The sequence below is a fragment of the Mobula hypostoma genome, chromosome 25, assembly GCF_963921235.1.
Source record: "Mobula hypostoma chromosome 25, sMobHyp1.1, whole genome shotgun sequence".
Classification (NCBI taxonomy): domain Eukaryota; kingdom Metazoa; phylum Chordata; class Chondrichthyes; order Myliobatiformes; family Myliobatidae; genus Mobula; species Mobula hypostoma.
The window spans coordinates 46,038,064-46,052,127 of NC_086121.1; the positions used below are offsets into that span (position 1 = coordinate 46,038,064).

Here is a 14,064-nt window from a genome sequence, read left to right on the forward strand (position 1 = left end):
GAGATTACATACCTTCTCATAATATTGGAGCTCATAGTCCAGGATGACTCCATTGGGCTGGTCAGGATCAGCCCAGGACAGCGTAATGCTATCCACTGTTCGGCTCACTTGCTGTATAAATGAAATTGGAGATGGTGCTGCAAAGGAAAATGAACAATCGATCAATCCCACTGGAGAATAAACGATACCAGCACTCATGGAACATCCTTACACTCATAAGCACATTTGCACACAGTGACAATGATGATGCATTCCAGTTAAAGCAGCATTCCATTATTTACACTCTTGTTCAGGCTGTGGATCTAGGAATTAAATGGCAAGGAAATAGTTTCTATTTTTTTTGACATACACGCACTTTGGATGAACAAGTGGATTCCCTAAAAACAGTTGTAAAATTGGACAAAGATATATGATAACCAGTGACACAAGAGATTCTCCAGATGTTGCAAATCTTGAACACCACACTCAAAATACTGAAGGAACTCAGTAGGTCAGGCAGCATCTGTGGAGGGAAATAAAACACATTTTGGGCGGAGATCCTTCATCAGAACTTCATCAGGAGGAAGACTCTTGCCCCAAAATTTCAATTGTTTATTTCTCTCCTTATTTCTCTTTATTTCTCTGACCTGCTGATACCTTCCAGCATGCTTGTTATATAAGAACCAGTGCTCCTGTTGTTTTTCCCAAGAAACCTGCACTTAATCTCTACCAGCTGCTTTCTGACAGGAGCTGCATGCGAAGCTCCTATCCACTACATTTTCGCTTGGGAAGGACAACTCAAACCTTTCAGTAAGTTTCTCCATGTATAATGGCTTCAGTGAAGGTGAGAGAATATACAGAAGAGATCATCTGTCCTGATTGGATCTGAGTTCTGAATGGTCCCTCACCACTGTGATGATCAGTAAGACAGAAATGACAACTCTAATATGAATAGTACAAAAAGGATCTAGTCAGCTTCAAGCAATGTTGAAATTGAAATGTAATGTTAGTAGATACTGTATGCATGAGATTAATATCAGAAGAGTAATCCCTTTAATTAACATCTCATTAATGGTCCTGTCACATGTCCCCTGATTATTCTTATGGCTGCTCAGCAAAGTTCAAACATGTCACAATTTACATCAGTCAGGAAGGAAACATTTAGTAGCTGAAATGTGCACATAGATTATCCCTCGGACAATCTACTTCAAGTTAAATCAGTTCTCTGCATGTTTTACATATTAAAAACAGGCACAAATGTATATAAAAATCTAAATAAGTTGCCAAAGAATAAGTCTATTGATCAGAAGGATTCAGATTATCCAACACCATTTGGAGTGGGTGACGTTTCAGTCACAGAATTATTCCAGCAAGAAAGAAGAGCATTTTGGGTTTTCACTCTGCCTTAGGTTAATGTAGGAAGGACCCAACTGCTTACTCCTACACCCCTCTCTCCCCTGTGCTGAACACTGCCAATTCTTTCTTTTCAGAAAACCACTCGGCTCCCTTTTGAAATCCACAATTGAATCTACCTTCACAGCTCCCTGGGTCGCTTGCTCTAAACACTCACCACCTGCTCCCTTGTAACCTCTCTAGTCTATACATGTGCCCATTATCCCTTGAAATATTTCAATATACTTAGGTAGTCCTCCCTGATATGTATTACCTGTGTCTTACTAGGGTAAAGTGAGCTAAGGTTCAAAAATCAGAACCACTTTATAAATGTTTATTTAAACTAAATAACATTACTACCTGAATGAAGCCAAACATTAAAAAATATCCTTAATCAATAAACTTCAATTATATATAGGATTATCCTGACAAATATTACAGATCACAGAAATGTACCCTGCACTCTCCTAACAATTTTACTAAGCTTTCAATTCTTCAGTCTAAATGCATTCTTCAATCGCATGCAATTAGCTCTAACTCTGATTCTGTAAAAAAAATCTCCCATGTGACTATTCTTCCATACCTGGTTGATTTGCAACCTAACCCAACTATTCTCCTGCTGTTAACTTTCACAGAAAGGTCACTTTGTTAGAGAAGAGTTTATCAGCAACAATAGAAGCTCCTGCCCTCCTGACATTCCACAGGCAGCCAGGAGAGCTTAAAGAGCATCCTGGGGTTAATCATGTTTGTGAAAAAAGACATTTCCTTGCAGATTGTTTAAATTTTGTTCATTTTACATTCCTTTAGCAAGTGCATGCTGAGTAAAATCATTCAAGAAGCAGTTGCACACTTTCTTGAAGGTCACCACCTGCAATCCTACCTAAACAGTGGTGCCCAGCTCTGACACAATACTCCAGTGTGGCGGAGAGTATTTTATAAAGATTTATCCCATCTTCCTTGTACTTGTACTACCTGCCTCTATTTATGAAGCCCATGTTCCTGGCTGCTTTCTTTAAACCACTTTCTCACCGGCTCTGTCTCCTTCAATGACAAAGCACATGTACAGCGGCATTCAAAAGTTTGGGCACCCCGGTCAAAATTTCTGTTACTGTGAATAGCTAAGCGAGTAAAAGATGAACTGATTTCCAAAAGGCATAAAGTTAAAGCTGACATATTTCTTTAATATTTTAAGTAAGAAAACTTCTTTATTTCTATCTTTTACAGTTTCAAAATAACAAAAAAGGAAAAGGGCCCAAAGCAAAAGTTTGGATACACTGCATGGCAGTACTTAGTAACACCCCCTTTGGCAAGTATCACAGCTTGAAAACGCTTTTTGTAGCCAGCTAGGAGTCTTTCAATTCTTGCTTGGGGGATTTTCGCCCATTCTTCCTTGCAAAAGGCTTCTAGTTCTGTGAGATTCTTGAGCCGTCTTTCATGCACTGCTCTTTTGAGGTCTATTCACAGATTCTCAATGATGTTTAGGTCAGGGGACAGAGGGCCATGGCAAAACCTTCAGCTTGCGCCTCTTGAGTTAGTCCATTGTGGATTTTGAGGTGTGTTTAGGTTCATTATCCTGTTGTAGAAGCCATCCTCTTTTCATCTTCGGCTTTTTTACAGATGGTGTGATGTTTGCTTCCAGAATTTGCTGGTATTTAATTGAATTCATTCTTCCCTCTACCAGTAAATGTTCCTCATGCCACTGGCTGCAACACAAGCCCAAAGCATGATCGATCCACCCCGTGCTTAACAGTTGAAGAGGTGTTCTTTTCATGAAATTCTGCACCCTTTTTTCTCCAAACATATCTTTGCTCATTGCGGCCAAAAAGTTCTACTTTAACTTCGGCAGTCCACAGGACTGGTTTCCAAACTGCATCAGGCTTGTTTAGATGTTCCTTTGAACGTTTTGAGTAGAACTTTTTGGCCGCAAAATCATCGAAAATCTGTGGATAGACCTCAAAAGAGCAGTGCATGCAAGTCGGCCCAAGAATCTCACAGAACTAGAAGCCTTTTGCAAGGAAGAATGGGCAAAAATCCCCCAAATAAGAATTGAAAGACTCCTAGCTGGCTACAAAAAGCGTTTACAAGCTGTGATACTTGCCAAAGGGGATGTTATTAAGTACTGCCATGCAGGGTGCCCAAACTTTTGCTTTGGGCCCTTTTCCTTTTTTGTTATTTTGAAACTGTAGAAGATGGAAATAAAAAAAATTCTCTCACTTAGAATATTAAAGAAATGTATCATCTTTAACTTTATGCCTTTTGGAAATCAGTTCATCTTTTACTCGCTAAGCTATTCACAGTAACAGAAATTTTGACCGGGGTGCCCAAACTTTTGCATACCACTGCACATAATCTGATATCTCACTGCTCCTCTCCCTCATAGAAACTGTGCCCTCTAATGTTTGCTGCCTCTTCTCATCCTCCTCTTTTCAAATATGTCACTGTATTTCTCAGCAATAAATCTTATTTGCCTTCCTTTCCCTCACTGCCTAACCTTGTTTCTTTTTAAATTTCTTTTTACGGTTCTTTCTGCCTCCAATATGTTTCCTGCTAACTTTGAAGTTGTTGTATAGTCATCAGCATCATCATTGTACTTTAAGAAAGATCAATTTGAATAATGAGCAATGGACTCTAAGATATAGGTGGAATAAACAGGGCACTCGGGCTGGGTCCACTCCATCATTCAATAATGGCTGATGGTTTTTCAACCCCACTCTCCAGCCTTTTCCTCATAACCATTAACTCAGTTACCAACAGAAAAACCTATCAAATTTCAAAGTTTAATGTAAATTTGTTATACCATCTACAGTCTTGAAAGCCATCTTCTTGCAGGCACCCATAAAACAAAGACACACAATTGAATCAATAAAAAACAAACAAATATCCAATGTGCAATGTGCAACCTCTACCTTAAAGAGGCTCAGTGACTTAGCCTCCGCAGGCAGCCCTCTGTGGCAATGAATTCCACAGATTCACTATCTTCTAGCTGAAGAAATTCCTCTTCATATCTGTTTTAAAGGGATGTCATTTTCTTTTGAGGCTGAGGTGAATCCTAGACTCTCCTATTAATGTAAACATCCTCTCTGTACCTACCCTATGCAGATCTTTCAGCATCTGGAAGACAGTCATGGAGTACAGGCTCAGAGACACCAATAGCTTTTCATATGCTAAGCCTTTCATTCTTGGGATTATCCTCATGAACCTCCTCTGGACCCGCTCCTTTCCTTTGATATTCTGTTTCACCGAGACCTGGCTCTCCCCTGCCACCCCTGACTGTGCCATCCGACCAGAGGAATTTTCGATCCATCGGATGGACTGCATGGCGTCTTCAGGCAAGACGAGGGGAGGTGGTGTCTGCCTACTGATCAACACTGGGTGGTGCTCGGACACAGTGGCACTGACAAGCTCCTGCAGCCCGGACCTGGAACACCTGTCGGTGAAGTGTCGTCCCTACTATCTGCCACAGGAATTCACCTCGGTCATACTGACAGCGGTCTACATCCCCCCCCAGGCGGACGTGGAGTGTGCTCTGAACATACTGTTTGCCAACAGCAGTGAATTTGAGACCAGGTATCCGGAGGCTTTGATCATTACAGCTGGGGACTTTAACCAGGCCAACCTCAGAAAGGCGCTGCCAAAGTTATACCAATATGTCTCCTGCCCCACTAGAGGCCTGAATATACTTGACCACTGCTACACAGCAGTCAAGGATGCCTACCGTTCCGTCCCACGACCTCACTTCGGAAAATCGGACCATCAGGCCGTACTCTTCCTCCCGGCTTACGAACAGAAACTGAAGCGGGAGGTCACGGTGTCAAAAGTAGTGTCGTGTTGGACGGAGGAAATGGATGAGGTCCTCCGTGACTGTTTTGAATCGGTGGACTGGTTAGTATTCAAGGACTCGGCAGCTACCCTCGATGAGTATGCCTCATTTGTCACGGACTTTATTTGGAAATGCACGGAGGACTGTGTGTCTCGCAAGATGATCCGGGTATTCCCTAACCGGAAACCTTGGATGAATTATGAGGTCAAGTCCCTTTTAAAGGCTAGAGCTGCGGCTTTTAGGTCCGGGGATACCAGTCGCTACACAGAATCCAGGCGTGCACTCCAGAAAGCCATTAAGGGCTCCAAGAGTGAATATCGAGCCAAGTTAGAAGCCCAGGCTAACCAGAGGGATGCCAGTAGACTGTGGCAGGGTCTAAATTAGATCACTGGGCGCAAAGAAAAGGCTGGAAATATCAATAACTGTGGCGCTTCTCTTCCTGATGAACTTAACGTATTCTACGCAAGATTCGAACAGAAGAGGAGCGTCCCGCTCCCTCCGGATGAACCAGACCTGGTGACATCGAGATTCATTGTCACTGAGGAGGACATTAGAAGGGCCTTCCTGAAGATAATTCCAAGGAAGGCGACGGGCCCAGATGGCGTCCCAGGACGGGTTCTCCGGGCCTGTGCAAGTGAGCTAGCTGGAGTGTTTGCTGACATCTTCAGCTGCTCCTTGCTTCAGTCTAAGATCCCCTCATGTTTTAAGAAGGCAACGATAATCCCAGTGCCGAAGAAGAGCAGGGTGGCATGCCTGAATGACTATCGACCTGTGGCTCTGACATCAATTGCTATGAAGTGCTTCGAGTGATTGGTTATGGCACACATCAACCACGGCCTACCAGTCAACCTTGGCACTTTGCAATTCGCCTACTGGAGCAACAGGTCAACGGCAGATGCCATCTCTCTGGCCTTACATTCCTCCTTAGAATACCTGGAGAATAAAGACGCATACGTAAGGCTCCTTTTCATTGACTACAGCTCTGCCTTTAATACCATCATGCCAAATAAACTGTTTCTTAAGCTCCAGAACCTGGACCTTAGCACTCAGATCTGCAGCTGGATCTTCAACTTCCTCACAGTAGAAATAGGGGACAAGCTCTCCTCTACAATCACTCTGAGCACCGGTTCCCCTAAGGCTGTGTATTCAGCCCCCTGCTGTACTCACTTTGCACCCATGATTGTGTAGCCAAGTTTCCATCAAACTCAATATATAAGTTTGCTGATGACACAGCAATTGTAGGCCGTACCTTGGGTAATGATGAGTTTGAGTACAGAGAGGAAATTAAGAACCTGATGGCATGGTGCGAAGACAATAACCTATCCCTCAACATCAGCAAGACGAAGGAATTGGTTGTTGACTTCAGAAGGAGTAGCGGACCATAGGACCCAATTTACATCGGTGGTGCGCAAGTGGAACAGGTCAAAAGCTTTAAGTTCCTCAGGGTCAATATCACAAATGACCTGACTTGGTCCAACCAAGCAGAGTCCACTGCCAAGAAGCACCTTTCCTTCCTGAGAAAACTAAAGAAATTTGGCCTGTCCCCTAAAACCCTCACTAATTTTTATAGATGCACCGTAGAAAGCATTCTTCTAGGGTGCATCACAACCTGGTATGGAAGTTGTTGTGTCCAAGACCAAAAGAAGCTGCAGAAGATCATGAACATGGCGCAGCACAAAACACAAACCAATCTTCCATCCTTGGACTCACTTTACACCGCATGCCATCGGAGCAGTGCTGCCAGGATAATCAAGGACACGACCCACCCCGCCAACACACTTTTCGTCCCTCTTCCCTCTGGGAGAAGGCTCAAGAGCTTGAAGACTCGTACGGCTAGATTTGGGAACAGCTTCTTTCCAACTGTGATAAGACTGCTGAACGGATCCTGACCCGGATCTAGGCCGTACCCTCCGAATATCCGGACCTACCTCGCAGTTTTTTTTGCACTACCTTACTTTCCATTTTTCTATTTTCTATTCATGATTTATAATTTAAATTTTTATATTTACTAATTTTTACTATTTTTAATATTTTTAATATTTAATATTTGTAATCCAGGGAGCAGGAAGCGCAGGATCAAATATCGCTGTGATGATTGTACGTTCTAGTATCAATTGTTTGGCGACAATAGATTATAAAGTACATGGGACTCTGTCAGTGAGTAACTCAGCTCAGTGGAAGATAAAGCAGTGGATACAAGGAACCTGAACAATAATCTCAGCTATGCAGCAGCTTGGCAAAGGCATCACTAGAACATCAGCAGACCCACCGATCGCTCCTCACAGGCAATGAACTCAGCCAGACGGCTTGTTGAGGCAGGGTATCTCTACAGGGGAATGCTCAGGTAACGATTCCATCACAACAGGGTGCATGCTTGTGACCAGATAAGCTAGGAGCAGACATGGGTCACATGTTACTCCAATTCCAAACACAGTGGTCACAAACACAAAATAATCTGCAGAGGATTCCGGCCCGAAACGTCGACCGATCTTTTCCACGGATGCTGCCCGACCTGCTGAGTTCCTCCAGCGTGTTGTGAGTGTTGTCCAAACACCGTGGTAATCTCTCATCACCACATCCCCCAACTCTCTGATAAAAGCAAATCAAACTGGATCCCACATTGGCATTGGCAAAAAGTAGTGGTGGATGGATATTTTTCCCACTAGAAGTCTGTAAGCAGTGATGTACACAGGGGTCGGTGCTGGGCCTTTGCTGTTTAGTCATAGTCATAGTCATACTTTATTGATCCTGGGGGAAATTGGTTTTCATTACAGTTGCACCATAAATAATTAAATAGTAATAATAAAACCATAAATAGTTAAATAGTAATACGCAGATTATGCCAGGAAATAAGTCCAGGTCCAGCCTATGGGCTCAGGGTGTCTGACCCTCCAAGGGAGGAGTTGTAAAGTTTGATGGCCACAGGCAGGAATGACTTCCTATGACGCTCTGTGTTGCATCTCTGTGGAATGAGTCTCTGGCTGAATGTACTCCTGTGCCCAACCAGTACATTATGTAGTGGATGGGAGACATTGTCCAAGATGGCATGCAACTTGGACAGCATCCGCTTTTCAGACACCACCGTCAGAGAGTCCAGTTCCATCCCCACAACATCACTGGCCTTACGAATGAGTTTGTTGATTCTGTTGGTGTCTGCTACCCTCAGCCTGCTGCCCCAGCACACAACAGCAAATATGATCGCACTGGCCACCACAGACTCGTAGAACATCCTCAGCATCGTCCGGCAGATGTTAAAGGACCTCAGTCTCCTCACAAAATAGAGATGGCTCTGACCCTTCTTGTAGACAACCTCAGTGTTCTTTGACCAGACCAGTTTATTGTCAATTCGTATCCCCAGGTATTTGTAATCCTCCACCATGTCCACACTGACCCCCTGGATGGAAACGGGGGTCACCGGTACCTTAGCTCTCCTCAGGTCTACCACCAGCTCCTTAGTCTTTTTCACATTAAGCTGCAGATAATTCTTCTCACATCATGTGACAAAGTTTCCTACCGTAGCCCTGTACTCAGCCTCATCTCCCTTGCTGATGCATCCAACTATGGCAGAGTCATCCGAAAACTTCTGAAGATGACAAGACTCTGTGCAGCAGTTGAAGTCCGAGGTGTAAATGGTGAAGAGAAAGGGAGACAAGACAAAAAAGGGAGACAGTCCCCTGGGTAATATGTATACCGATAACTTGGATGAAAATGTAGGTGGTGTGATTAGTATATTTACAGACAAGACAAAAATTGGTGAGCCATAGATAGTGAAGTTGTCAGAAGATACAGAGGGACATAGATGCTCTAGGGAGTTCAATGGAGTAGCGCTGACTTAATCTGGACAAGTGTGAAGTCTCGCAAATTGCAAGATCAAGTACTGGCATACCAATGAGTACAAGGCTTTGGACTTTGTGTTGCGGCTATATAAAGTATTGGTTAAATGCTCTTGTAGCATTATATACCATTTTGGACACCCCAAGATAGGAAGCATGTGGTAGCAACACAGAGAGTGCAGAAGAGATTTGCCAAGATGTTGCTTGGAATGGAGGGCCATTCCATCCCAAGAGATTGGATAAGACAAGTTTGTTCTCACTGGAATGAAGGGGGCTGAAGGGGGGTCTTATGGAGGTTTATGAAATTATGAAGAGTATATATAAGGTAGATAGTTAAATTTATTTCCCCAGGTAGGGGAGTCTAGAACCAAAGGGAACAGGTTTAAAATAAGAGGGAAAAAACTTAAAGGGGATCTGAGGGATGTTTTTCACACAGAGGTGGTTGAGACAGATTTAATTACAACATTTAAAAGACATTTGACCAATGAATATGGGCCTAATGCTGGCAGCTGGGAGTACTGGACAGTGAGATTGGCAATCGGAGTGCTGATGGGTGGACGACGAATGTGGGCCAGATGCCAATTCCTTGGGATTTCCAAATGGTCGGCTCATGGGATTTAAGATTTTTATTATAATTGATTTAAAATCATCTTTACTTAGTCAGGAAGCTTGTTAGAGTGATCCAGCTGCAGACCATCACATTGGTACATCTGCTACTAAATGCAAGCTGGCCTGAGCCCCATGAACTGAAATTGGAATTAGAATTGGTTTATTATTGTCACATGTACCAAAGTACAGTGTCTGTCTTGCAAGAGGAAACCATTCAAGAGTCTTATAGCAACCGTTCTAGAGCTTAGTGGTATGTGCTTTCAGTCTTTTGAGTCTTCTGTCCGATGGAAGAGAAGAGAAGACAGAATGGGGTGAATGGGGTACTTGATAACGCTGGCTGCTTTACCAAGGCACTGAGAAGTATAGGCAGAGTCTTTGGACGGGAGACTGGTTTCCGTGATGTGCTGAGCTGTCTCCACAACTCTTTGCAGTTTATTGTAGTTGCCATACCAAGGCATGATGCATCCAGATATAATGTTTCTATGGTTTATGGAATCCACTTCTATTTCTTTCTCTAATCTTATTTATCTGTCAATTTTCATACAGTTCAGATAACAATCTACATTATTTCTAATTTGGTGCCCAACCCCTCGTACTGATCATATAGAACTCCTTTCTCCTTATAACAAATTAACTAAACAATAAACTGTTGATACCACAACCAATGACTTAAAGTAAACTAGATTAAAGTTCTGTTACTATCTAAATAATTTACTAAAGTTCTAAAGAGTACTAAAGATCTCATGCTGATCGAATCATTAACAATCTGTACACCAATCTGTTAGGAACCCATCAGGAATAATAATGAAAAGATGGTTGTAAATTTCTTCTGAAGTACCATTGTTCCAGCCTCTTCATACAGGTGTACATTGTGGAGTAGAAGCAAACCTTGACTCAAAGTAACAGAAGCAGGAGTCAACTGTTCAGCCCCTTACATGCACTCAGTTGATGAATAAGATCACTGTGGACTCTGCTTCGTCTGCCTATGCACCCACACAGCCCAGGTCCTTTGAATCTTAGTTATTATATATAGTGTAGACGTAACATAACACTGTTACAGCACCAGTGACCCAGTCTGTAAGGAGTTTGTATGTTCTCCCCATGACCTTATGAGGTCCGCCTGGTTGCATTGATTTCCTCCTACATTCCAAAGATGTATGAGTTAGTAGGTTAAGTGGTCACATGGGTGTAACACGGCAGCGTGGGTCTTATTGGGCTGGAAGGGCTTGTTTCTGTACTCTAGATTAAAGAACAAAAATATTACTAAAGGCAGAGAGTTCAGGCTGGGACAGCCTGAACTCTGGGATATTATTGGTTGCAGGATGAGTGCTTACTCACACTTCTTTTCAGACAGTTCATTCAGGATCAGGAATGATTTACTTCCACTCTGATTCTCAGGTGTCTGATAAGGCCAGTGTGGAAACCCCAGGCACAAAAGGGGCAAGAAATGTCCGATGTGACTGCTGGAAAGATAACTGGTGAGGTGTTGTGTTCTTCCCACCTTCCCCCCACCTTCTTTATAGGGCCTCTGCCCCTTCCCTCTTCAGTCCTGATGAAGGGTTCCAGCCCGAAATGTTGACTGATCGTTTCCACGGATGCTGCCCGACCTGCTGAGTTCCTCCAGCGTGTTGTGAGTGTTGCTTTGCACTGATTACCTGGTGCAAGGACTTGAGGCTTTCAGTTCTACCCTAAATGGTCTTTCTTCATCTGAGTACTCATTGTAAATGCCTGTCAAAGGGGGAATGTTACGATAGTCTTGGGGAATTTCAATATGTAGGTAAATTGGGAAAATCAGGTTTGTACAGGATCCCAGGACTGAGAATTTGTAGAATGCCTACAAGATGGCTTTTTAGAGCAGCTTGAGGTTGAGCTCACTTGGGGATCAGTTATTTGGGATTGTGTGTTGTGTAATGAACCAGATTTGACAAGGGAGCTGAAGATAAAGGGCTCCTAGAAGCCAGTGATCATACTAATAATAGAAACAACTGTCCTTCTGAAGGGTCTCAGCCTCAAACATCAACTGTACTCTTTTCCATAGATGCTACCTGGCCTCCAGCATTTTGTGTGTGATACTAATAACAGAATTCACCCTGAAGTCTGAGAGGGAGAAGCTGAAGTCAGGTGTATCAGTACTATAGTGGAGTAAAGAGAATTTCAGAGGCAAGAGAGAGGAGCTGCCAAAGTTAATTGAAAGGGGACACTAGCAGGGATGATGGCAGAGCAGCCACAACTGGAGTTTCTGGAAGCTATTCGGAAGACATAGGATAAACACAGTTGCAAGAAAAAGTTTGTGAATCCTTTGTAATTACATGGTTTTCTTCATTAATTACACCAACACCATAACCTCATAACAACAATGTAGCATGGTGGAAGGAGCGTCATGGTTTAGGGCTGCTTTGCTGCCTCAGGGCCTGGACAGCTTGCAATTGCTGAGGCGGGATAGAACAAGCAGAATTGGTGGATATTGTGTATGTCAGGGGTTTCTTCTTTTATGTTATTGCGAAGGCTCATAAAATGGCTTCTTTGTTACGTTAGAATAAAAAGGCTTTTCTGTAATAATAACTGTGATGTAAGGAGTTCTCTCTCTCTCTGCTTGTTTGGGTTATATTATTGATAAGAGAGTGAACGAACCAATGAGTGTCCATGTTATTCTTTTTGTGGGTGATATTCTATCTCATATGGCTGGGAACCGTGTGGTTTGGGGGGCTTTTCAGGAGGAGACCCAAAGAAGAAGGATGTGCTGGACGCGCTGTGGTCCTGAGCGGCGAGTCGAGGGGGTCGGAGGAGATTAGCCTGGTGGAAAGAGGACCCCATTAATTGAGCTCCAACGGTTGTACACGAAGTAGTTGAACTCTGATAAGTTTGGCGCCTTTTACTTTCCCTTTTATACTGTACCTCTATTAATTACATAGTTCTAGTAAGATTTATAAAGTGTAATCTGAAAATTGTACATTGTGTGCTGTCTGATATTTGATGTGTGAGTTTGCATCAGGTGGCATTACACAGCAACTACACAAACGTGAGACACAGTTGGGCGGGCGGATGAGCCGATAGACCTGAGCATTGCATTTGTGGGGGCTCGTCTGGGATTGGATTCTGTGTAAGCTGTATAAATCACCATGTTAAGTAGTGCGGAGATGGATCGAGATAAGATTGTAAGCTGCTGTGAGTTCAAGGATGTACCGGTTAATCATGTGAGCCTGTTAAGTGGGTGGATTTCTGCACTTCGGAAGAAGTGCTAGTGCGAGGGTTGAGTCTGATTAAAGCTATCGGCAAGGTAGAACTGATAGCTAGAAGGTGCGGTAAAGAAGTGGAATCCAGCTGAGTGTTGGTTCATACGAGTGCTGATGTCATGATGTTGGAACTGCCAGCAATGGTTAGCGTCCGGGGGAGGTGGGGCCGTGGGACTTCCACTCCCTCTCGGAGGATGAATAAGAAGAGACACCGGAGGAGGAGCTTGAGGAGAAGTCAGGGGAGGTGCCAGTAGCCAGTGGTGGAGGGTTGAAGGAATTTGCAAGGGAACAAGTTCTCGGGGTAATAAGGGAAGAGGGGTCAGAGTGGGAAGGATTGGTCAGGCTCCGACCCCCAGTTAGAGGTGAGACCTCCGAGTTGGCAGCCGCCATTACCTCCCTGGTGAGAAGGGCCGAGGACCCCCCCGCCCCCCCGACCTCCGAAGCTGAGAATTTTCTCAGGAGCCATGCACACCCCGGGAGGGGAGAACGATTATGAGACATGGCTCAAAAACACATCCCTGTTGTTAGCGGAGTGGCCAGGCTCAGATGAGAATAGACAGAGATCGGTGGAAAGTTTGCGGGGAGTGGTGGCTGGAGTCGTCCGGGGGCTGAAAGCTGAACAGTCCTCGGCTTCCCCGGCAGAGTATCTGGAAGCTTTGGAGGGTGCTTTTGGATTGACGGGAGGTTCCTGAGAGCTTTTAGCGGAGTTTCAAAACATGTGGCAGGGAAGAGGGATAAAGCTCTCAGAATACATTTTTCAGCTGGAGATAATGCTTAATGGGTTGTGGTGCTGAGGACTAGTGAAGATGGATGAGGTGGTGAAGTTGAGGATGAATCAGATATCTAGGGGTTCCCTGGGGGAGGACAAGGTGGCTTGGAGTCTCCAGCAGTCCTATAAAAGAAGCCCCCCTCCATCATTCGGTCAGCTGAATAGAGAGGTGCGGGAGGATGAAAGCGCGTTGGGCTGGAAAATGGACTCTGGCCACTGGGAACGATCCTCAGCAGTACAGGAGGTGGTGGTAGGGTTGAGAAATGAGCGACCCAAGGGGGCCCAAGTGGGTAGGGACCCGTCGCATGAGTGGTTTGACAGGGAGAGCACCCCCTTCAGGGGTGGGAGTGGCAGATAGCGTGTGCTATAACTGTGGGAAAGAGGGGCATTTCCAGTGGGAATGTGAGTGGCAGGAGGTGTGCTACAGCT

The 14,064-nt window shown here is 44.2% G+C and overlaps 1 protein-coding gene across 1 annotated transcript in view; it reads right to left on the reverse strand.

The window, feature by feature from the left end:
* Positions 1 to 14,064, reverse strand: part of LOC134338011 (ephrin type-B receptor 2) — a 532,321-nt gene that overhangs the window by 187,908 nt on the left and 330,349 nt on the right. Inside the window, exon 6 of the mRNA XM_063033507.1 lies at positions 13 to 137. Coding sequence (XP_062889577.1) covers positions 13 to 137 — 125 coding nt within the window. The remainder of the gene's footprint in view (positions 1 to 12; positions 138 to 14,064) is intronic.